The sequence below is a fragment of the Uloborus diversus genome, chromosome 3 (genome assembly GCF_026930045.1).
Source record: "Uloborus diversus isolate 005 chromosome 3, Udiv.v.3.1, whole genome shotgun sequence".
NCBI lineage: Eukaryota > Metazoa > Arthropoda > Arachnida > Araneae > Uloboridae > Uloborus > Uloborus diversus.
In genome coordinates this window covers 78,395,051-78,418,681 of record NC_072733.1, presented here as the reverse complement: position 1 = coordinate 78,418,681, position 23,631 = coordinate 78,395,051, and the positions used below count along the sequence as shown (strand labels likewise).

Below are 23,631 nucleotides of genomic sequence, written 5' to 3'. Positions count from 1 at the left end.
TTTTCATTTGATACATAAAACTATTAGCTATCTCGGTGCATATTTTTTGTACATATGCACCATGAGCTTGCACAGTAGGTATTTACAAAAAAAAAAGTAGACAAAAATCCCAATTTTGATTTGTTTATCCTTAGCAGATAAGCATATTGAAATGTATTGGTCATCAGCCAAATTCAAAACAGAGACCAGTCAGATATATTAATCATTTGTGTTAGGGATTTATGTTAAATTTACTTTAAAAGTGCTTTAAATATTAAAATCTTTAAGTCAATTTCATCTAATAAAATATATTTCTGTTGCAAAAAGATCACGCATAGAACTATCAAATACGCAAGTTATCAGGGATAAATAAAAGAAATTACTCTGCACTTTGTCTCATTCTGTACTTTTTTCATTTCATTGTCATCCAATTGACCAAGGTTGGCTGTTAGCAGCTTGTTTGAATCTGCTTACTTGGAAAAAAGTAAATGTCGTTTGCTTACACATTTTGCAACATAGATATTTGTTTATTTCACATTGGATTATTTAAGGCTGACATGTAGGCTCATGTACCAATAATATACAGTTGTCATTTTTAAGCAACTAGAAGTTAGTCTTCTTTTTTAAATTCCATTTTTTATGAGCTATTTACATTTAACAAATATTATTTAATTGACAGCTGATGTTTTATTTATTGTTCATTAACTATGTTTATAACGTCTTACAAACATGGATGTCTATACAACATCATCTAACTTCAAAAAAAAAAAAGTCAAATACATTATGCCAACAAATGTTCATGGCCTTATAATTTGGATGAAAGACTTTTTTTTATCCTCAACTAATGAGTAATTGAAAAATGAATTTGAAATAAAAGGAATGTTTCAGAAGAAATAAAATATTTAAGAAGTAAACTTGATGCTACTATTTGTACTGTGACATTGGCATATAAACTTATCACACTAGAAAAATTTTCAAATATTTTTTCATATTACGCATACAATAACAAAAATTATCTTTTAATGTTTAAAATACATATTTAAAACAAAAATTTCCTGCTTAATAAAAAATCGATTTTCAGTCGCACTTTTCATAAAAGTAACTATTCAAACCCCGCTATAACAAACCCTCAACTAACAGACTTGAGAGATCTCTATAGCCGAGGGTTCGCTACATCTGATTAAAAGAAAAAATTATACATTCACTCAGATACTTCTATAGTGAACATCTCAACTACACGATGTTTCTATTAGTAATTAAAGCAATGAAGAGAAATGTATGAATTATATTGCACTCTATAATAAGCTTACTGTAAGAATTTATCTTCTTTAAAAAATTTGTGTAATATGGAAGAAAATTATTTTCAATTGCAAACTTTTGGATTTAAAATGCATTACCCCCAATTTTTACTCAACTATTCCAAACAAACCCACAGTATTTTGATCTTTTGTTTTAGTTGAAAAAAAAAACATTGACAGCTGCTTTTGGATCAGAAATTGAAAGTCCAGGAAAAATATCTCCAGTCTCTTTGTTAATATCAGAAGACGAGTTCACAGTCAAGTTGTTATCGTCAAAGCTTTTTTAATTGTTTAGAAAATACAGACTCACAAAACCAGAAAAGCTTCATTGAATAGGTTCAAAGTCAAAAATTTGGTCTAATAAAATTTGTTTGAACTAAATTCACAACTGAGATCAGAGAGGTTTGTTTACTAATGATATGTCTTTCTCATTTTTTTTCACCAAATGATGAAAGGATCGAATATTTAGAAATTTATGGATCGCCATAACCGATTCTCTAGCATTTAGAGATCATTACGAACATCTGAAATTGCATTAATGAGATAGGACTGCAATTCTTACCGCCTAATTCACCATTAACCTGGGGCCACCTAAACCTCGCTGTTAAGCCCGAAACCGGGCCTTAACCCGGAGTTACCGCCGATTTCGTATTCACCGTCAACTTCAACTACGCGCTGACAGGTTTCCGAAACCTTGCGTGGTTGAAAAACCTAACCAAGCTCCGGAGCAAGGTTAAAGGCTTGGTTTGCCTTCTGAGCATGCGCATTACAAGTAAACATTAGAAGCAATGGCGGTTCGAGGCGATCTTCGCTTGAAGGTAAGATATTTTTATTTCCTGTAAATGAAAGTTATTATTTATGTTATTGCTGTTCTGTACTGTATATGTCAATAGTATTCGTTCATAAATTTCCATTTTGGATTTGATCGGTCGTTTTTTGCGCTTTAAAAGATGCAACTTCATCACTTTCCATTCCTATTCCGTAGTTTATTCAAAATATTTCAGCTTTACGAGTAATGATGTGTCAGTGAACAGAAAAATAGTAATTCCAGAGTTGTGGTATGACATATAAATCTCAATATTAATAATTGCACATTTGGTGCCTGAGTTGGAAAGTAGTGTGACATATAATATCTACCAAGTAATCTGTATGTACTCGGTACTGCTTGGTCAATTTCTGGTATACTCGGTCAAATTTTAACTATGTTTCCTGCTTATCCCGAGTAGTTTTGAAATATTTCACGGATTTTTTTTTAAATTTTCAGTTTGCAATCATTTACTACTGTTTGACTCTTAAAATATGACTGTATTGTATATGAAAATTAAGAAAAACTGAACATGTAAAGCAAAGTAAAATTTTAATATGCATATGTCACTTCCACCATTCTTTTTAAACGTGGGAAAGTTAAAAAATATGGCACTCAAAAGTTTTTTTTATTATTATTACGCTACAAATATTTTATATGTGCAAATTTCTAATATTTAAAAAAGCTATAATAAATTCCTAAATTAGTTGAAATTTCATCTCCTTTAATTCAGTTTTTTGTCTATATTTTAAACTAGTGGTACCTGCACGGCTTTGTCCGTAGTAGAAAATTAAAAGGTCATTTGGTTCCCTGTATATTTACAAATAATGGATGATGAATTTCTCGCCAGTTGGCTATGTTCATTCGCTCTCCCATTCCACGTCATGACAATTTTGTAATTTATTCATCCATCTTGTGATAATTTTGCTCCGGAAAATGATCTTAAAATTGGTATAGAAAAAGAACAAAATCAAATTTTTGAAAAATCGCTTCGAGGTGCATACCCCCATGCTACAAACTAACTTTGCCAAATTTCATGAAAATCGGCTAAATGGTCTAGCTGCTATGTGCGTCATAGAGATCCAGACATCCTGACCGAGAGACTATGAGCTTTATTATTAGTAAAAAATACAATTGTAATTTTTTTCTTAAAATCTGTGAGGGGTGCTTAGTTAAATTTCAAATTCAAAAATATCACTATGTGTGCAAAATTGATTTTAATGTTCCAATAAGTGTAACATGCTTCACATTTATGTCAATGGTTATTATTATTTTTTTAAGATACTCTGTATTTGACCAAGTACGTACTCGCCCTGAGTGCAGCTTGGTTCCACACTAGTTGAATGTAAAGTAATTTTGAAAAAGCCCTTAATTTCTACATTGTATGAATGTCAGCGTATGCTATGTTATAATCTCTGTATGGCCCCTGCCACATCAACGCCATCCGAAGAGATAGCAATCATCTTTTGCCCCCCCCCCTCACGCAAAGAATAGTAAAGTTCTGAACATTTTTTAAAATTAATTATTGCTTAATTGAACATGTATTCTGAATTCATCAGATCATATGTGACATAAAAGACAAATATTAAATAAGGCCTGGATCTGCGTGCCTGCAGACTCGACCGGGGGGGGGGGGGGGGGGGGGGAGAGGGTATGTCCTTAAGGGGTCTGACGACCCATGAAATTGAAAAAAAAAAGTAGCTCACTCAGACTTATTAACGTTGCAAATGCACACTGCTCACTTCTGTGGAGGGGCCCTAGAGATTTTGTTGCCAGGGGGTCCAAAATTTGTAGATCCAGGCCTGAATAAATCTATATCATAGCATTTCAGAAACTATTTTTAAAAAGGAATTATATTGGAGGGGGAAAAAAAACCCTTCAAGTACTACGTGGCAAAAGGTTCAATTAATGGGGCATTCTCTTATCTTGTCACCTGGGGCAATTGCATCCCTTGTCCCTTCAGACAAGGGATGTCAGACAGGGCTGTCCTCTTCAGACAGCCCTGTTTGCAAAATCATGCCAGGAGTCTCTTCTATTTTCACCAGTAAGTATTCAAGCATAACACTGTAAACTACTTTGACTGGTGTAAAATTTGGTCTTAAAATGACTTTGCGGTCCCTCATTTAAATTGAATTTAATTAAATAAATTACTATACATTAAATAAATACCTTTGTGCATAAGAAGTAAAATAGGAAATAGCATCATCAAAAAGCAAACTGCAGATTGCTGCAGTCACGGGTTTCGGTGTTACAAGAAACGCCTTTTTCAATGCAAGAGAAATGAGCTTATGGATTGAAAAAAATAAAGACATCCACTTTTGTCGGGTGTTGGTTTTGACCTTTTTATCTGTTATTTTACAAATTATTACAAGTATATGCTTGAAATCCCAAACTGATATTTCAATAAGTTCAAAATCCTTCTCATGTATGTCAGTGAATTTTTGTTTAGCTCTATTGATAAATACTACTTAGCGGAATAGCAATGGTTGAAAGTACTCCTTGTTTGGCCTAAGTGCTACTCCGTATGGCACTGCCTAAAGCCCCTTCGTTAAACAGAATTGTATTTTGTGCAAAAGTGGCAACGACTTAAATTTAATGTTCTTGCACATGAGGGCAAAAAACTATATTACAGATAGTGGCAGTTCTTTAAAATTTCAAAGTTTCTTGGAAGATTTTCTAATTTCAAATATATTCAAAAAGCAGCAAATAATGTTAACACAACCTATTAATGTTTTGGGTATAGTGTAGAATTTTAAATGTGCTGCTATTGTTGCCAGTGTGTGTTAGAGTTGTGGTACAACTGATTCGTTTTTTTTTTTAATTCAAAAAATTATTTTTATCAGCATTTTGACTTAATTTGTTTTTCAGTTGATTCCGAATTGACTCTGGATACTGAAATTTACAACTTGCTGCAATCCATCTCAGGAATCATATAACTGGTGTCTCTGTTAAAAGGAAGTTATTTATCTTAATTGGTTTTCAATTGTATTACTTTGTATTTGTTTTTAAAAGATTAAATCCTGATTATGTACTCAATTAGCTGAAATAAATTTTACTTGCCTCTGTAACTTGTTTTATATTATTAGTTATTTTATACATGAAACACAAAAAAAAAAAAAAACTGATTGTCAGTTAAAATTATAATTACTAACTATAAATTATGCTCTGATATCATTAACTCAACAATAAGGTGTCCAAGTTTAATGGGTTCTTCATTATTTTAATGTAACTTATGTTGCTTAGCATTTGAATTAATTTAAAACAGCTTAATTAAATTAAATCATGGTTTGACTAAAGTGATTAAAATAAATCAAACAAAATTCAATTATCAATGAACTGAATAAAAAGTCATTGATGACAATCGTTTGTCAAAACATTAGATATATCTTTACTTGTTAATTGATGTTTCAATGTGTTCAAATGTGAAAGATATTGTGTAACAGATTTAAACATTTCAGAATAAATTATTTTTAAAACTGTACACTATTGCTCTTTATGCTTTATTTATTCATTGAAATAGTGAATTAAATAAAAGTTTTTTTTTAATTTATAAATATTGTCATGAAAGTAAACTTTCAGTATAGCATAAAAAAAATTTTGTACTTTTAATAGGGAAAGTAAGTAAAATATTTTTAAAAAAAATTCATTTGCACTTGAAAGCATGCTTCATTCTTGTTTTTACATTCAGTGCAATGCCGTATAAAAAAGAAAACAGAAATAATGGTTTCCTTTTATAAAAATTAATGTAGTGAATTAGTATATAACTTAATTCAAGTGCGTCAAAAACCATAGCTGTGGAATTGGAGGGAAAATGACAGAAGAGCATTAGACTCTGACTTCTTTTCTCCGAAATCAATTTGACTCCACTAGCACTGCCAGAGTTGCAGGCTTTTGAGGGAGAACGCAACTTCAACTCTAGGAATTTTTAACCTCCAACTCCACAGCCCTGTCCAAAACTTAAAAAATCTTATTATTTACTATTTTATTTTGATTATGTTTGAAAGTAAAGTCATTGTAAAAATTATGAGACACGCAATTACAGTATTGTGGCGTTTATTTGAAGAAGTACTCCAAATCAGCCGAGTTCAAATTGCAGTTATTATCAAAGTAGTAGGTGTTCCTATTCACCTGGTAAGTAGCAGATCTTGAAATTCTTCCGCCCAAGAGGTAGGTATTCCGCAATGTTGGTATTTTGCTTGTTGTGGGGGTAATTTTTAGCCTCATGGATATCAGCTTAGAAAGTTAGTGATAAATAGATTGCGCCTAGAAAACACTGAAATGACGTTAGAAGAAATAGGTAAAATCTGTGGAGTGAGTACAAAAAGTGTCGAGAGGATATGAAAGTAGTTTCGAACAACAGGAAATGCTCGTGTCAATTGCACTAGAAAATGCAACCAAAAGGGATAAACTTCGACTCGTGAAGACAAAATTTTATATTGAATGAGTGTTATAAATCCTTGAACAACTTTCCAGGGCCACGGCGGGAGCTGGTGTCAATATTGCACCTTCAACAGTGCGATACAGGCTGTTAGAACACTGGCGGAGAGGATGTTAACCGTACAAGAAACAGCTTCTCACGTCTCTTATAAAGAAAAAAAGGTTAAAATGAGTATTGAAATACAAAACATAAACTAAGAAGTTTTTTTTCCCGACAAAAGATTTTGTGATTCAGGGATTTAAATCCAAGTGCGTGAGAAGGAGCAAAGGAAAACCTCTTCAGCACTATACCAAATAAGCGCCCAAGTATCTGCCCAAAATCAGGGTGCTCACCCTCCCTAAGAGCAAGGGCTCACCCCGTGTAAAAATCACAAAGATCCCCCCTCCCAAAAACAATAGCCCCCCCCCCACTAAAAAGAGAAATGCCCCTAAAAATTTCAATGGCGCAGTCTGCGTCATAACCCCTCCTAAGTGGGCACCTCTCCTAAAATGATGTTTCTGGGTTTAAGAGACTACATCTCCTCTTCTCGTAGAAGGAATAACGAACAATACCAGCTACAAAGTTATACTGCCCTGAAAAATGCTTTCAATCGTCTAAACTATGGTGTAAAGGAAGTTTCTTTTTCCAAAAGGCAGCGCACAGTGCCATTTTGAAGCATATTAACAATTTGTGCTCAAAAAACAAACTTACTGTATTGGACTGTTTCGGGAATTCACAGAACTTGAATTAGAGAGGAAATTTATGGGCTGTATAAAAAATAAGCCAAGTGAGACAGCACGGATGGAGAAGCTAATTTCTGCCACTATTGGCTTATGGTTAAGATATATTGACTAAACTATATGGACTAGTCTAGTACATACCATGCCGAAACGTGTCTGTGATGTTATTATGTCTAGCGGGGCACACTTCAATTATTAGTTTTGAATATTCATAGAAAATGTAAGTAAAACTGAATTTTATGGAAAAAAATGCATTTCTTCATGTTGATGAGGCAGTAAAAAAGTCTTTTGTTGCACATTTATAAGCCATAAAAAGAAAACCATTGAAAATGTCCTTTATTGTTTCTTATTAAATTGATTAATAAAAATAATAAAAAATAATAATAATGTATCTATATTGAACTTGTTTTATCTGAAATTATTATTACTAGAGATATCCTGGTATGAAAGAGATTTAAAATAATATTTTTAATCAGATATAACATTTCTTTTATTGGAATAAAATGATTTGTCACTAAAAATTTAGTTTCTTTAAGAAAAGAGATAAGCAGATTAAAATTATCTATCTCCGAAGCTTTATAATAAGTTTAAATTACATCCGTAATTGTGTATGCGTAGATTCAAAGAAATAATAGCAAAAGTAATACATTTGTTTACACTTGAATTTACACAATTGGCTACTCAAATTTAACTCCGCTTTTGTACTTACGCCTCTGTTCAATTATTTTTTTCAAATCAAAGAGAGCAAATGCTATCTTCGTCTCGCTTTACTTTGCAACGCAGCACGGAGTGAAACAGCAACAGCGAACGGTCGTTCAAAATGTAAACAAAAAACGTAGAAAATCATGTGATCATTATTGACCAATAGGATGCGTAGTGTGCTGGCAAAGTTGAGAAACCACGCAGTTGGGAAACTTCGGGACCTTTTTCGCCGGTGCGTGACCGGTGAATACCGAATATTTCACCTCGTGGTTAAAATCTTGACGCCGAGTTAACGAACCTCGTGGTTAAAGGCGTATGGTTAGGTTAACGGTGAATTAGGCGGCTCCTATTTAAAAGGTTTGCTACAACTGGGGGATTGTTTTATTCCGGGTTCGCTGTAGTAGGATTGAATTTATTTTTTTTCATTTCAAGTTTAAAAACACCAAAGCTTGTACATATATTGTGCAACCATTTATTTTTATATATTGCACATGAATTTCAAAAAGGCATTTTTTAAACTTTTTTTTTTTTGAAAGCTATATGTCTTTAAGTGACTACTGCATAGTTAAAATGGGGATGAATATTTATAAATGAAGTGGTTGCCCATTAATCATATCTATAATACTTACATAATATTTAAGGCCACGATTGAGGTCAGGGTCTGATATCAGTTCATGTGTGCTCAGCTTATCTACACCTTCAGACAAATTTATCAATGCCAAAGCTCCTGTTTCTTTGTTCTTTGCTTGAGCAAAATCATCCAACATATCACAAACTGTTTCCAAAATTTCATTCAAATGCAATTCAGATCCAGCATATTTAATCTGATGGAGAAGAAAACATAATTTAATTTCTAAAAATGAGACTATTTAAAATGAAAAATTTAACAGAAATATGTTTTAACATTCTGAACGAGTTTTCATTTGATGATTTCAATGAAAGTGAACAGTTTCAGTTCAATTGAACATTTTTTCTGTTTGGCCAGTTGAAAATTATTGTTTCTGCTTCTCTACCATTTAAATAGTTTAGATTGTTGTTGATTAATGCTCCTTTTAGAGCCAAATTTGGCTATTTGATGTAATTATAATAAAAATATACAAAACTGATATTTTTTTAGAATTTACTGATACTTAGAACAAACTGATACAGAAATATGAAAGGAAATACTACACTGCACAGTGTATCAATGATAATAACATATATTAATATCTTATTATCATTGACAATAAAATACTCATAAAATGTCCCTCAAAAGAGTTAAAATGCTTTGCCTCTGTGTGCTAGCAATAACTAATAAATATAAAAAGCAAACTTTCAAGAATACTATGGATAAAGAAACTACAATTAATCTGTTCTCTGCTCAGATGTAAAAATAATAATTTAAACTAAATATGAGCATTATATGTTCTACAAATAGATACATACAGTCATGTATCAAATTATTTCTACAGCTTTTATGCGATCAAATCATTTTTATTGTAATTAATTTACCAATATAAAGTAGAAATATTTAAAGGAGAGAAATGTTCTAGCCCAGATCTTTTGAAGCAGAAGCTTCTGCTATACATGTCCTCTTGGCTGTAAAAAAAGAACAAGCACTGTATTACCCTGCATTATCCGGCATGCCGGGATATTGGAATTTTCCGGCATGCCGAATAACTTGAGGTATATTTTACAACAAAATGAATTTCCCCATTCAGCTCCGATCAGAAAGCAAACCACTGTAAGGGAAAAATAAATAAATCTGGAAAGTAAACTTCTTTCAAGAGAGTTGTGTGTTGCATACAGGTCTACCTCCTAGGGTAGGTGACCTAGGAGGTCGCCTAGGGTGGCTGATTTTAGAGGCGACAAATTTTGAAATTGAAACATTTTTTTCTAAGTATAAATATCTGGGAATATATATATAGGATATTCTCAGAGTTTTCCGTCAAATGTTACTAAACTTTCAGAATGTTTGACAGCATATTACAGTAACATAATAAAATTTGAAGTTAAAATATTAAAAATTTAACAAAGTTTTTAAAGCAATTAATTTTTCACTGCGCACATGCACGAAAGATAGCAATTTAAAATCTTCATAATCGGAAGCCCAGATATATCCTACAACTCATAAAAAAATTCCACCTTGATATTTTCAAAATCTAAAAAATTATCAGCGATCTAATGAGCTGAATTTTAATAATTCTTGGCTCTACAACAAATCATGAGGGATCATTCACAAACAATCCGTCCTTATCATGAATCACTCTGCAACGATAGCAAGAAAGTGTTGCCAGTTTTTGACCAACCCCTTACCATTCGTCGCCTATCCAAGAATTACAAAAATTCAGCTCATGAGATCGCTGATAACTTTTTAAATTTTAAAGACATTAAGGTGGAATTATTTAATGAGCTGTGGGATATATCTGAGATTTGGATTATAAAATTTATAAATTGATACCTTTTGCGCATGCACAGTGAAAAACTAATTGCTTTAAATGTTCATATTTCATTGAATTTTTAATATTTTAAATTCAAATTTTATTATTATGTTTCTCTAATATGCTGTCAAATATTCTGAATATTTAGTAATGTTTGACGAAAAACTCCGTGATATGAGCTGAAAACCTTCAAAAAGAAAAAAAAAATTGCATTTTTGAAAGAAATGCAATTTTTTTCCATGGGCAATTCAATCTCCATGGGTATAAAGATACTTTTACAAAAATATAAAAATAAATTCTTGATTGTTTTTTAACTTATTTCTGAAATTTATAGCTCATTTCTAACTATTTACAATGAAAAACGATCAAAAACCACTTTTTTGTTTCCTCAATTAGTTGCTGGTCCCGTAAATGAATAGCAGACCTTATCTTTATTAGAAAATGACAGCTAGAGTATATTTTTTACGTGAAAAAAATTACAGAGCAATTGGTCTTATTACTCGAGAACCCCGTAAAAATGTGAATTTTTGAAAGTGTCCCAATAGTTTTCATCCTATAGTGTACTTTTTTTGGTTATCAAATCATGGGGAGGGGAGAGGGATGATGGTACAGTGACATTTATCTTTGAATTCGTAAACTACATAAACTAGACTACAAGAGCAACAAACAACTTTTTATACATTAGTAACCTACAGTTAAGCATGTAAAAGCAAAACTTAATAGCAAAATACGATCAGGTAGTTTTAACATCACACCTCTGTAATAACTTTTGCCTTTATATTAAAAACTGCTTGTTGATAATGCTTCATTATCAATTAGACCTTTTGATGGAGATGAAAGTCACAATCTTTCAAATTTTTACAATGTTACATCAAAAAATGACGGGATGGCCTCATTGGTCAAAATGACTTTATTTGGCAAACCAATCTTATTATATTGATACCTTGGACACTTCATGGCACCCCTCACCTCTTCCTACAGCACCCCAAAAAGCCATGGTACTTAATTTGAGAACACCCTGCTGTAATAAATCCTTTAATTAAAAAATAATAATATTCAGATAGATTAAATACCTGTGATTGTTTTTGAGAACCATCTGGCTCTATTCTGAAGCTGCCAACTTGAATGGTCTTTCGGGGATCTTCTTTCCTTATTGCAGTTAATATCCCAGCCACAACTTGCCCACAGACTAAAATTGACAAATCAAAACAACTGTTATATGGTACCAGATAGGGGTAACAATTTGATATTTTATTCAAAACCTGATCTAGCCAACATGAAGTATTACATTTCCTACAGAGATTTTTAATGCCTTATTTCATGCATTGAGAAACAAAAAACTGCCTAAAAAATTTAATCAAGTATACAGTATAACCTCGATTTAACGATTGCCAAGGGACTGGAAAAAGTTATCATTAAATCCAGGAGTATCGACATTAAATGCAGCCAAATCTGGACCAATGAAATGTATCATTAAACTGAGGAAATCCTTAAATCGGGTATCGTTAAATCAAAGTTGTACTGTATTTTCATAATACTGTAATTTCATGTGAAATTTTAATAATACTACATTTGAATGTTTTGTTATTTTAAATACAAAATGTGAATCATTTTAAATGTTAAAAATCAAAATAGTGTTCTTCTTTCCCTGCCATCTAACACTCAGGTGGGGATCCAGACAAAAGCACCAAGGTTCAAATCAAAAAACATTTCGGAACTAATGTCATATATCCCACCCTTGGCGACTTTCTCTGGTTGGCGCCAAGAAAGCTTCGCCAAGAAACTTATGTGTGACGACAAATGTCATATACATCATTCTTAGCGATGCTTTTTTAGTGCCAACAGGAAAAATTTGGATAAAGAAACATGATCAAAGCACTTCAGAACACAATATATATGAAAACAACATAAAACCACATCAAAACACATCACAAATATTTGCTTCAAAAATACCAGAAACTAGAAAGCTTTTGTACACAAAGAAAAATTACTAGAAGCTATTTAAAATGCCTAAATTAAAAATTACTATCACAACTCACTAAAGAAATATGTTCTAACAGAAATAAAAGCTATTTTCCAACATGCATTTCATTGAACAAAACCTTTTCTTATACTCTACTAAAAAGAGCAAGCGAATCAATATGCAATGTTTAAAGTGGAAAACATCCCCAAAATATAACTATTTCAGCCAAAAAAACGCTTATTTATTCAAATTTTGATGTATGAAAAGCAAAAATGTCTTAATAGAACATCGCAAACATAAACAATACAAAAATACCATGCATTAAGAGCCATCGTTTGTAAGGATCAGGCAGGTTGTGATTGTTGACATTTTTAATTTTCTTTATTTTTTTTTCAAATGTTGTTCCTTATCATGAACGTAATGTTTGTGCAAAATATAAGCTTTGTCTGCCTTACCATTTCTGGGAAATTAAATTTAATTTAGGGGGCGTGGCACATTTTTGCTTGTTTTTCAAATTTGCAGATTTTAAAGTTCTTGTTGCTTTAAGCGCCCCTATAATGACTTGGATTTTTAAATTCTATACTATTATATGGTCTTCTTAGATACTATTACAGCTGTCAAATCAGTGTGACTACGAGGGCGATGGCCACAAACTAAGTTTAAAAATGACCGAAAATGAATTTTTTTACTACATTCAATGCCAATTTTCTCAAAGCGCCTTCATGATGACACCAACGTTTTTACATAAATTCCTAGCTACACTTGCATACATCAAAAATATGTAATAAAATTGGTGTCACTATAAGGGCGCCAGAAGATATTGGAACTTTTATGTGATAAAATTTCACGAAAATGCAAATGTTTAAAGTCTAACTACTACTCTTGCCCTCATTACAGAGATCTGAAACTAATTAAGTTTGATAACCAACATGTTCGTCTAACATATGAACTAAAAAAATTGGTGTCACTCCTATTAATTTCGGAAATATAATCATTCGAAATTAGTATGTTATGGAGTGATTTAAAAAAAGACTTTTCTAATTCGAATGGCTTTTTGCAGTTTGTTTTAAACTTTAATAGAAAATTATAGTAGTGACACCTAAAATAATATGTTTCTAATGCTTTTTATTAAAAAAAAAACTTTATAAAAAGCATTAGAAACACAGTAAATTGATATTGGTACAGATGGACATGTTGTGTAATGTGCATAAAAGGCTAAAATAGTCGTACTAATATTCATATTTTTTCAACCAAACTAATTTTTTATGTGTTATTTATATTAAAAATGCAACTATTTATAACATAATGTCTTAAATAGTTATGAACATAATGTATTATATAGCGTGCATTCAGAATCTGAAACATAATTTGAGGATGACATAGACTAAAAAAAGAAAACATAAAAAATCAAGTCACCCAGTTTCAGAAAGACGGTCATCTCTTATTGATATCTGGTAATTTTGTAGCACTAAAGCTTGGGAAAACATGGTATCCCGGAGAAAGAGTAGAAGTTGACCATTTGGCTAATCTGAATACAACTAGCCCCCTCATAGCAGAGATCTGAAACTAATTAAGCGTGATAACCAACACGTTTGTCTAACATTTGAACTAATAAAATTAGTGTCACTCCTACTACTTTTGGAAATATAATCATTTGAAGTTAGTATGTTGTGGTGCATTTTTTTCATTTATTATTATTATTTTTAATTTATTTTATTTGTTTATTTCTGTATTTTGTTAATTTAATCTTATCAGACCCAGATAGTGTTTTTAAACATATTTATTTTTAATTTATTACGAAGAAGCAAAGTTTAACATAAACAGCTTTGGGCAGCAAGAGCGTCTTTATCTTGAATAGAAATTGCTTGTTTTGATATAGGTAGAGTTGGATCTATTGTGCATTATATGTTTAGATTATCATAGCAATACTCGCCTTTTTTCCGGTCAAATAAATTTATTCCAGTCCTTCTTGCCATGCATTTGACCTTTACTTGCAAATGGTCAACTTCTGCTATTTCTCCGGGATACCATGCTTTCCCAAGCTTTAGTGCTACAAAATTACCAGATCAATAAGAGATGACCGTCTTTCTGAAATTCGGTGATTTGATTTTTTATGTTTTCTTTGTTTTAGTCTACATCATCCTCAAATTATGTTTCAGATTCTGAATGCTCACTATATAATACATTATGATCATAACTTTTTAAAACATTATATTATAAATAGCTGCATTTTTAATATAAATAACAGATAAAAAATTAGTATGGTTGAAAAAATATGAATATTAGTATGACTATTTTAGCCTATAATGCACATTACACAATTCGTCCATCTGTACCTGTATCGATTTACTGTCTTTCTAATGCTTTTTGTAAAGCTTTTTTTTATAAAAAGCATTAGAAACATATTATTTTAGGTGTCACTACTGTAATTTTATATTAAAGTTTAAAACAAACCGTGCAAAAAGCCATTCGAATTAGAAGTCTTTTTTTAAATAACTCCATAGCATACTAGTTTCGAATGATTATCTTTCCGAAAGTAATAGGAGTGACACCGATTTTTTTAGTTTATATGTTAGACCAACATGTTGGTTATCAAACTTAATTAGTTTCAGATCTCTGCTATGAGGGCAAGAGTAGTAGTTAGATTTTAAACATTTGCATTTTTGTGAAATGTATCACAAAAGTTCCAATATCTTCTGGCACCCTTATAGTGACAGAAATTTTATTACATATTTTTGATGTATGCAAGTGTAGCTAGGAATTTATGTAAAAACATTGGTGTCATCATGAAGGCACTTTGAGAAAATTGGCATTGAATGTAGTAAAAAAAATTCATTTTCGGTCATTTTTAAACGGAGTTTGTGGCTGTCGCCAGGCCCGGACTGGCCAGGTCGGCAAGTCGGCGATCGCCGAGGGCCCCAAGCTAGGAAGGGCCCCCGAATGAAGCGAAAAATAATTTGTAGCAAAAAATGATTTTACAATTCTTTGATTTCCTTGTAAATATTTCTATCTATTTCCTTTTACTTTTTGCCACGATTAGGGCCTGGTTACTGAATAGACCAAATAGGCTGTGGTCTAGGGCCCTTGCTTTTTAGGGGCCCCATAATAGCTAAAGTTGTTTTAGCTAATGACTAAAAATAAGATTTGTCTGCATAGTGGCTCCAAAAAATCTTTGCTTAGAACCTTCCTATATCTTAATCAGGCCCTGTCCGGGATACTTTTGATCACTCTTTCTAGTTTTATACAAATAGCACACTGGGGGGCCTAATTAAAGCCAGGTAGGGCCCCGGGGCAAACATTAATTTTGGGTTAGGGGCCCCTAGGCCTTTATTTTCTCCAAATTTGTCCCGTTAACAGGGCCGGATTACCAAATAGGCAACTTAGGAATCGCTGGCTGGCCCCAACAGAAATGCTCGCAAAAAATCATCAGGTCCCGTAACGGCCCATTGATTTGCCCTCCCCCCTCGACCCCCCCCCCCCCGCTCAAAAAAAAAATAAACGAGTGGTTGTTGTTTGTTTTTGTATGCTTCAATATTCCTACCTAAATTTTAAATTCATTTGTTTAAATATTTTTACGAGTTTATTATTATTTTAAGGTTTTGAGTAGTTATGTGGGACTTTAAATCCTGATTTTTTGGACGCCCATTTTATTTTTAAGTCATATGAGCAAGTGAAAAAAGTTTCTCAAGACTTAACAATATTCTAATAATAACTGTTCTCCTCTGTAAATCTTGGTTCTGAAAAAAATATTCACACTGTATGGAACTCATACACTGTAAAAAAAAACTGTAAATTTGAAAGAAGTTATGCGAATTTTTTACAGAAAAAAACTGTTCGTAATAAAATACAGGATTTCTCTGTTTTTTGAATCTGTAACCGGTTATACTTTGGTTTTCTTCGAATCTTCGCCCGCGTGTTTGGATTTTGGTTCTCGTGCTCGAGTTTTTGATCTTATATTTATTTAAAGCGAGTAAGTCTTAAATCGTTTGCAACTTCCATTTCATTGCATCCTAATCAATATTTTATTATTATGTTTTTTTGTCATCTGTTACAGAGGCATCTTCGGAAATTTACCTTTGTATACATGTATTTCGTAGTAGTATAGTAAATAATGAAATGGATTTATGAAAGTATAGTTTCATTTTTTTAATCTTCATAAAATAATAAATCAGCTTGAATAAATAATAAAAATACGGAAGATTTCTGTAAAATAAACGGAAGAAAACTGGCGTCCTGGCTGACAGTTTTTTTCTGTAAATTTTACGGATTTTTTTTACAGTGTATTTGGTAAATGATTTAGCTTTCGTTCTGTATTTCTTATAACTTTGAGGCATTTTTTTTCGCTTTGAGGGTTTTCTTTCAAATATTTTATTTTCTGTTGTCTGCTCGAAATTTTCTTTGAATTTGTTTTTGTCTCATTAATTAATTTTATTTCATTTATGTTGATGTTGATGGTATTTAAGGTTCTGTTCTGTGATGAACCAAATTCACCGAATTTTTGTTTACCTGAACTGGTCAAAATACTTTTTCGTGAAAATATTTCAACCAGTTTTCACGGCATTTTCAGTTAATTTTTGAACGCTTTGAATCCGTTTTTTGAATTTTCTTTTACTCCTCTATGAACCGGGTTGTTTAGAGGTGTTATGTGCCTTTTATATAAGTTGAGATACAAAACATTAACATCAATCTTTTGATCAAGTTAAATTTGTGTTTTCACCCTTTGAGAATTGATGAAATTATCATTAAGAGATTCAGGGGTTCCCAACCCCCTAAGAGCAAGGGCGCGCCTCCCTAAATATCACGAAGACTCCCCCCCCCCAAAGCAAGAGCCCCCCTGAGAAAAGAGAAAAATATCCCTCAAAACACCCCCTAAAACTTTCAATGGCGCAGTCTGCGCCATGACACTCCCCCATAGGTGGGCACCTCTGAAGAGAGATTTTAAAACTTTGCGGATTTTTCATGCTTTTCGTACACATAATTTTTTGTCTATTTAAAAATGTGTTTAAACGTCACAGTTGCACAGTTTAGCTGCTCCTGGGTTAATATGTGTTGAGTTTCGTTTTTTCTTCAAATATTTGCTAAAACATATTTTCAACTTTTAAAATTTCAGCAAAGGTATTAGGGACCCGATTAAGTTATAGAGGGTTCGTAAGCTAATATTTTTTTTTTTTTTTGGGGGGGGGGGGGCAGAATTCAAACTCTATCCATTGGCTAAAACAATTTTAGCCGCAAACTAAAGTAGTTTCAGCTATTTGAGGGTCCCTAAATATCGGGGGTCGTAGGCCACGGCTCAGTTGGCCTATTCAGTAATCAGATCCTAGAGGTGTTTAGGTGTTCGATTTATTTAAAAAAAGATTATTTGGTTTCTCGGGCCGTGGGCCCCTTAGTGGTGTCCCCCCCCCCCCCCCTCCTCGTATTGCGGAGTGTGCGAGTACGCAGATCTCCAGAGTAATCCTAAAGTTGAAAAACGTTATCTTTTGCGAATTCCAACAAATAAAATTTTAACCAACAACTTTTCTCTCCTTCCCTCTTTCTCCAAGTGTACAACCGACGCCTCTAGGGGTGTCGGAAGTACTACACAGGAGGTCTGTCTTTGTCAATTGGGTTCCACGCATGGTTATAAGTTACTCCGGTATGACAGGAGTAAATTAGGACCCCTCGGAGTGTGATGTCAGCCTTTGTGATACAAGCCGCTAATAATACTGCAAGTTCTTGTAGAATCAAAAAGATGAGATAAGTCAAGAACAGTGGAATTTGGGTGTGGATGATGGCCGTGTGAAAAAAACTTGAACAAAAGAGAAATGCAGGTGTAATAAAAATAGGAGTACATGAAAACTTCATAACTTGTTCAAGACTCAATGGATTCATGTAGATTGCTTTAGTGCCCCAAATCCTTTTGCTTTTAAACCAGTAAATAAGTGGGAAAATTGAATGTACATGGAAATCTTTCCGATAGGGTCTTTATCACCGGATATTGGCCATAAAAATATTCCACGTGGGGTTTTTACTTCTGCAATCTGCATTATAGTACGATAGTTGAAGGTCTGTATTTTACTTGCGTGCAAGCCAACTATAATTTTTGTTATGGAAATTAATAAATAGATACGTTGGGAGAAAGTATTGACAAGATGAAGCAAAAGAGGTATGATAATTATTCTACTAGTATTAAGGTATTGCTTTAAGTTTAAAATAGCAAAAAAAAAATCTCAGCCCCTTCCAACAGTGGCTCATCCACAAAGAGGATAAAGGGCTTCCTCTTCGAGATTAAGCTTCCCCCCCCCCATTAAGCCTAAAAATGCAGAATTTCATATCTGATTTTCAAAAATTTCCTTGGGGGAGAAACCCCCTGACCCCCTAAAATTCGGAATGTTCTATAGGGTCGACTTTTGCACGGAATTTTTTCAATGAATTTTCTACATTCTATGTTTTAACTTAGGAATTTTCAGTCATTGCGGTATTATGAAGCATCTAATGGAGTCAATATTAGTTTTTGCTCAGTTTGGTTTTAACCGTTAAAATTTTTTTAAAGTCCAAGTCGGTTGCGTAAACTTACCCCGGACACGGGGCACGTTTACGCATATTTATTTTGACACCTAACGTGGTTCTGTTAGAGTGTTTTGAACATAATGTCTTACCATCGTTAAAATAAAGCAAATTTATTACAGACTGAATAGTGTATAAAGTAGAAACTGAACGGGCATGAAGACAGCACTACATGATTGTAAGCTATAAGATACGAATTTGTCACTCAATTAAATATTAAAATAGTGATTTTAAAAACTAAATAGCCTGGTGATGCTAAAAAAAAAATTAGACAGTTTGGAGCGAAAAAAGCGTCAGGGCACGTTTTGAAGTAAGCCACAGTATAAGAACGTCCGTAAAGGTGCTCATACGTCAACGCGTAAATTTGCCCCTTCTCCAAGCTTGGATTTATTTTTAAGTGAAAAAAAGTTAATAACATTTCAGTTTATACAAATACAAACCTCAAAAAAAAAAGGGATAAAATTCTACTAATTTTAATATATTTATTTGTTCTTAACCAAGTATTATTTAAGATAAATAAATACCTTTGTGCTGAACAGTAAAGTAAGACAAAACGTTAGAAGAAGCACAAATTTACAAATTTGTGCTTCTTCTAACATTGTTTTGTCTTACTTTACAAGTATTATTTATTCACAATAAGCTTCAAAACGTTCAACTACAAATTTACTCGACTTGATAGAAAATCGATAATTCTTTCTGCATGCCAGACCGAAGCTCAAAATCTTGTGAGGATATTTGCTAAGGAGCAGCACCAAACTGTTATGACTGTTGGCCCTCCAGTTATAATTCGTTTTTGAAAAAAGGGCACTGCATAAACGTGCCCTGATCTACCCTACTCCACTGAAAAAGGGGGCTCTACACAGGGTTGGCTTTTTCCCGTCAAAAACTTGATTTTTTTCATCCCACTGGAAAATATTGGGAAGAAATGGTAAATTCCGGGAAAAGTGGTAAATACCGGGGAAAACGCCTAAATAACAATGTAAGAAATGTTTTGGCTATCTGAATCTGATGTGTAGAATGAAGGTTAGAATTAAATGGTTATTACAGATTCCTCTTGGGTTTTAAATTATTGCGTAGGAAAGGAATAAAAATAAATAAGAATTATTGCATATAAAACATAAAATTTGCTCAATTAATTAAAATTATTTCATAATTAATTTCCTAAATAAATATTTTTGATAACAATAAAATAAAATTTTTAAACTTAAAAATACCAGGGTTATCAAGAGAAGCAACAAATAATTTGCGTTAAATTTAAATAAAATTTGCAAAAAGTCTCCAAATTAGTGTTTTGTTATCTGATGCTAAGATCCAATGTGGAAGTAGGAGACGAAGAACATAAATACGATTATGATTTGTAATTTGTCTATTGTCTTTAAAATTTTTATTTACTTAGAAGTCAATTTTGATGTTTTAAAAGATTGTTTTGAATCAATGTTTTTAATAATCAGTTTTTCCCGTGTGGTAAAAACATAGTATTTACCAGGACGGTAAATATCGGTGGTGGGAAGAACCTTTCCAACCCTGGCCCTGCATCACAATTCTTCTCCACACCCTCTCCTCTTACAAGGTAAATAAAACTATAAAAAAAAAATATTAAATAAAAAAAAAAGAGAAACATTCAATTCAATAATAATGATAAAAAAATAACGCACCTTTAACAGATTTTATAAAAATGGTATGAAATTTCGTTCTGCTAAAGGGTAAATCAAGTAAAACTTCAAACACGTGTTTTTTATACATTAATTTAACTTCAGTTTTAACATTTTACATGTCCAAAAAGAAAAAGCAATTTTTGAAACAATAACTTTCTCACATTTTCGCGGGGAGGACCTCCGGAACCCCCATACCAGGGCCAGGGGTCCCCTTTCCAGTACCTAGCCGATCTCCCCAGAAGGAGCCAGTCCGGGCCTGGCTGTCGCCCTCGTAGTGACATCGATTTGACAGCTGTAATAGTATCTAAGAAGACTATATAATAGTATAGAATTTAAAAATCCATGACATTATAGGAGTGCTTAAAGCAACAAGAACTTTAAAATCTGCAAATTTGAAAAACACACAAAAATGTGCCACGCCCCCTAAACTTAAAAATTTAATTTCCCAAAAACAATAAGGCAGACAAAGCTCATATTTTGCACAAACATTACATTCATGATAAGGAACAACATATATGCAAATAAGAAAAATTAAAAATGTCAACAATCACAAATGCCGTAAACTGCCTGATTCTTACAGATGGTGGCTCTTAATTTGCAATCCAGAAATGTTTTCAAAATACATACCAAAAATATCTACTTATTTTGCATAAAATAACACCTTCATATTTTTATAAAATGCTAGAGTCAACTTATTTTCAGAAATTTAGTACCTAAAGAGGACATTTTACAGAATATGCCCGAATAGTTCTTTGCATCGATAAGAATTAACTTATAGAATAAAATAACCGTACCATTTTTGTAAAAAAAATTGACATGCAGTTAACATAAAATTAAAAACTACAAAAAACCCTCAAGATTTTGTGAAAACAAAGAATTTCGGAAGTGGGAGTTTTTTTTTTTTTTTTTTTGAATTCTAAAAAAAGAAAAACTTACATTTTTATTGTATAAATCCTCACACTCAGGCTGAAACAACATATGAAACAATGGCTCCTTATCGGGAGACACCCCAAGTTGGATTTTACTCTTAATTAATGCTCAAGTTTGAAGAATCTAGCATTTTCTAACATTTATTCATCAAAACACAGCTACTGAGTTTAAACCAACACAAAATAAGCTTTCCTATAAGGTATATTGCACAAAAAAACAAGAATCTACCTAACAGTGAAACCACTAAAATGTAAACAAGTTTGAACATATTTAAGATTGCCTTTGGATTGCCAAACACAGGTTAGTTTCGCCAGGGACGCCATGCTTAAATTATTGCCTCATTGGCAAGAAAAATATTTCAATTTTGTGCAAAAAAATTGGGTGTCGCCAAATGGGGGAGGGGGGGGGTAAATCACATCTGCACCAACATTTCTAATAAAATCATGACTTTTTCATAAAAGCATTTTAAACCCAGAAACGTAAATGGGTAACTTATGACCTTTTAAAAGTGTTTACCTTATGGCCTAATGAAAAAGTAGCGAAAATAGCAATCAATGTCATTTATTAAACTCAAATATCATTCCGAACAAGCAATGAAAAGCTGCTCTATGAGAACTCTAGCTGGAATTGCTATATTAATTTCTCCTTATCTCAGGAAAGATATATCTTTATTGGAAAGGGCTCAAACAAGGGCTACTAGACTAGTAAGGGGACTTTCAGATTTAGAGTGTGATACCAGACTTAAGAGGCTAAATATGTATAGTCTGTAGCAGAGGAGAGTCAGAGGGGACATAATTCAGTTGTTTAAATTTATCAAAATGAAAGATTTTAATAGGTTTATTTTTTGCATGGAAAGCAGGACAAGGGGTCATTGTTTTAAGCTATTCAAATCTCAGGCTAACCTGGAAATTAAGAAAAATTACTTCTTTAGTAGGGCCATGGGCAATTAGAACAGCTTACCGGAAGAGGCGGTAATCAGCAAGGGGGTGGATAGTTTGATGAGGGCCATTAATCTTGATTGGGAACAAATAAACTGACTAGGACCAGCCTAGCTGAGCCTAGAGCATGTTGCTGGTCAGCTCATTTGTATTTGCAGATCATTTTATTTTGAGTTGGTTGAACACAAAATCGAAATAGAACAATGTGCTAATCAACCAGTAAATTAAATAGTTACGGCAAAAAAAGTGTCATATTGCCGACTATGTTTGGACAATTTACTATGAAATGGCCCTCCTACTAACAAAGCTAGTACAGGTCAGTTGCCAATCACCTCAAAAAAAAAAAAAAAAAAAATCACAAAAACCTTTGTTGGTTAAAAAAATAATAAAAACCGAAGAAAGGATTAAAATGTGCGACAACTGCTGCTTTTGTTCAGTCCCTCAAACCTTTTCCTGCATTGAAAAAAAGCTTCCTCATACAAAGAAGAAAAATAACTTCCAGATTCAATCTTAGGTGTAATCATATGTTGCTAAACTTTTTTTCCAACTTTTGAACATTTTTTGTTTTAAAGCTGAGCATTATTTTGAGACATAACTACTTTTATCATCAATTTCATGAGATGAATTTTGAGATAGTTGGTGAAAAAGTTTCTACACAAAGACTATTTAACAAATGTAATCAAGATAAATAAAACTAGACACTGAACGCATTAGTAAGTTAAATAAATACTTTTGTGCTTATTTTTATACTGAAAACATAACAAAAATTTAAATTTAAACGCAGCAAAACATATTAAAAAAAACAATTACCAAGGCATTTCAAATTTTCTTGTATGGAGAAATGCAGAAGTGCTAAAAATGCATTCAAGAACAGCATATGTCGATTCATAATATTGCAGAAGAAAAACGCACCTAAAAAGGAACATGTTGAGTAAAAGATTAACAAAAATATTCTGATCAAAACAAAAATTTAGTTCGGAAACAATTCTGTAACTTTTGACAGCTTAATTTCTAGCACCCGTCAAAGAAGGTCTCAACTAGAATAACACGTGTCAAGCTGCAAATTTAGTCTGCTCAAGAAAACAAATAGTATTTAAATTCTAAAACTACTTTCAGAAAACTGATTCTTTTACTTGTAAGTACTTGCGTACGAAACTATTTCGTTGATTCAGGATTTAGTTTAATACAAAGTTGTAAAGCAAGGAACACCGGCGAATGGCTTTTCCCTGATTGGCTACCAT

The 23,631-nt window shown here is 32.5% G+C and overlaps 1 protein-coding gene across 1 annotated transcript in view; it reads right to left on the bottom strand.

Moving 5' to 3' along the window:
* The window catches only part of LOC129218147 (protein canopy homolog 1-like), a 47,608-nt gene extending 23,987 nt beyond the window's left edge, over positions 1-23,621 (bottom strand). Inside the window, exons 1-4 of the mRNA XM_054852363.1 lie at positions 23,524-23,621; positions 23,201-23,302; positions 11,435-11,550; positions 8,571-8,765 (exon numbers count right to left, since the gene is read on the bottom strand). Of these exons, the coding sequence (XP_054708338.1) occupies positions 8,571-8,765; positions 11,435-11,550; positions 23,201-23,279 (390 nt within the window). The 5' untranslated portion in view covers positions 23,280-23,302; positions 23,524-23,621. The remainder of the gene's footprint in view (positions 1-8,570; positions 8,766-11,434; positions 11,551-23,200; positions 23,303-23,523) is intronic.
* Positions 23,622-23,631: the final 10 nt, after the last annotated feature.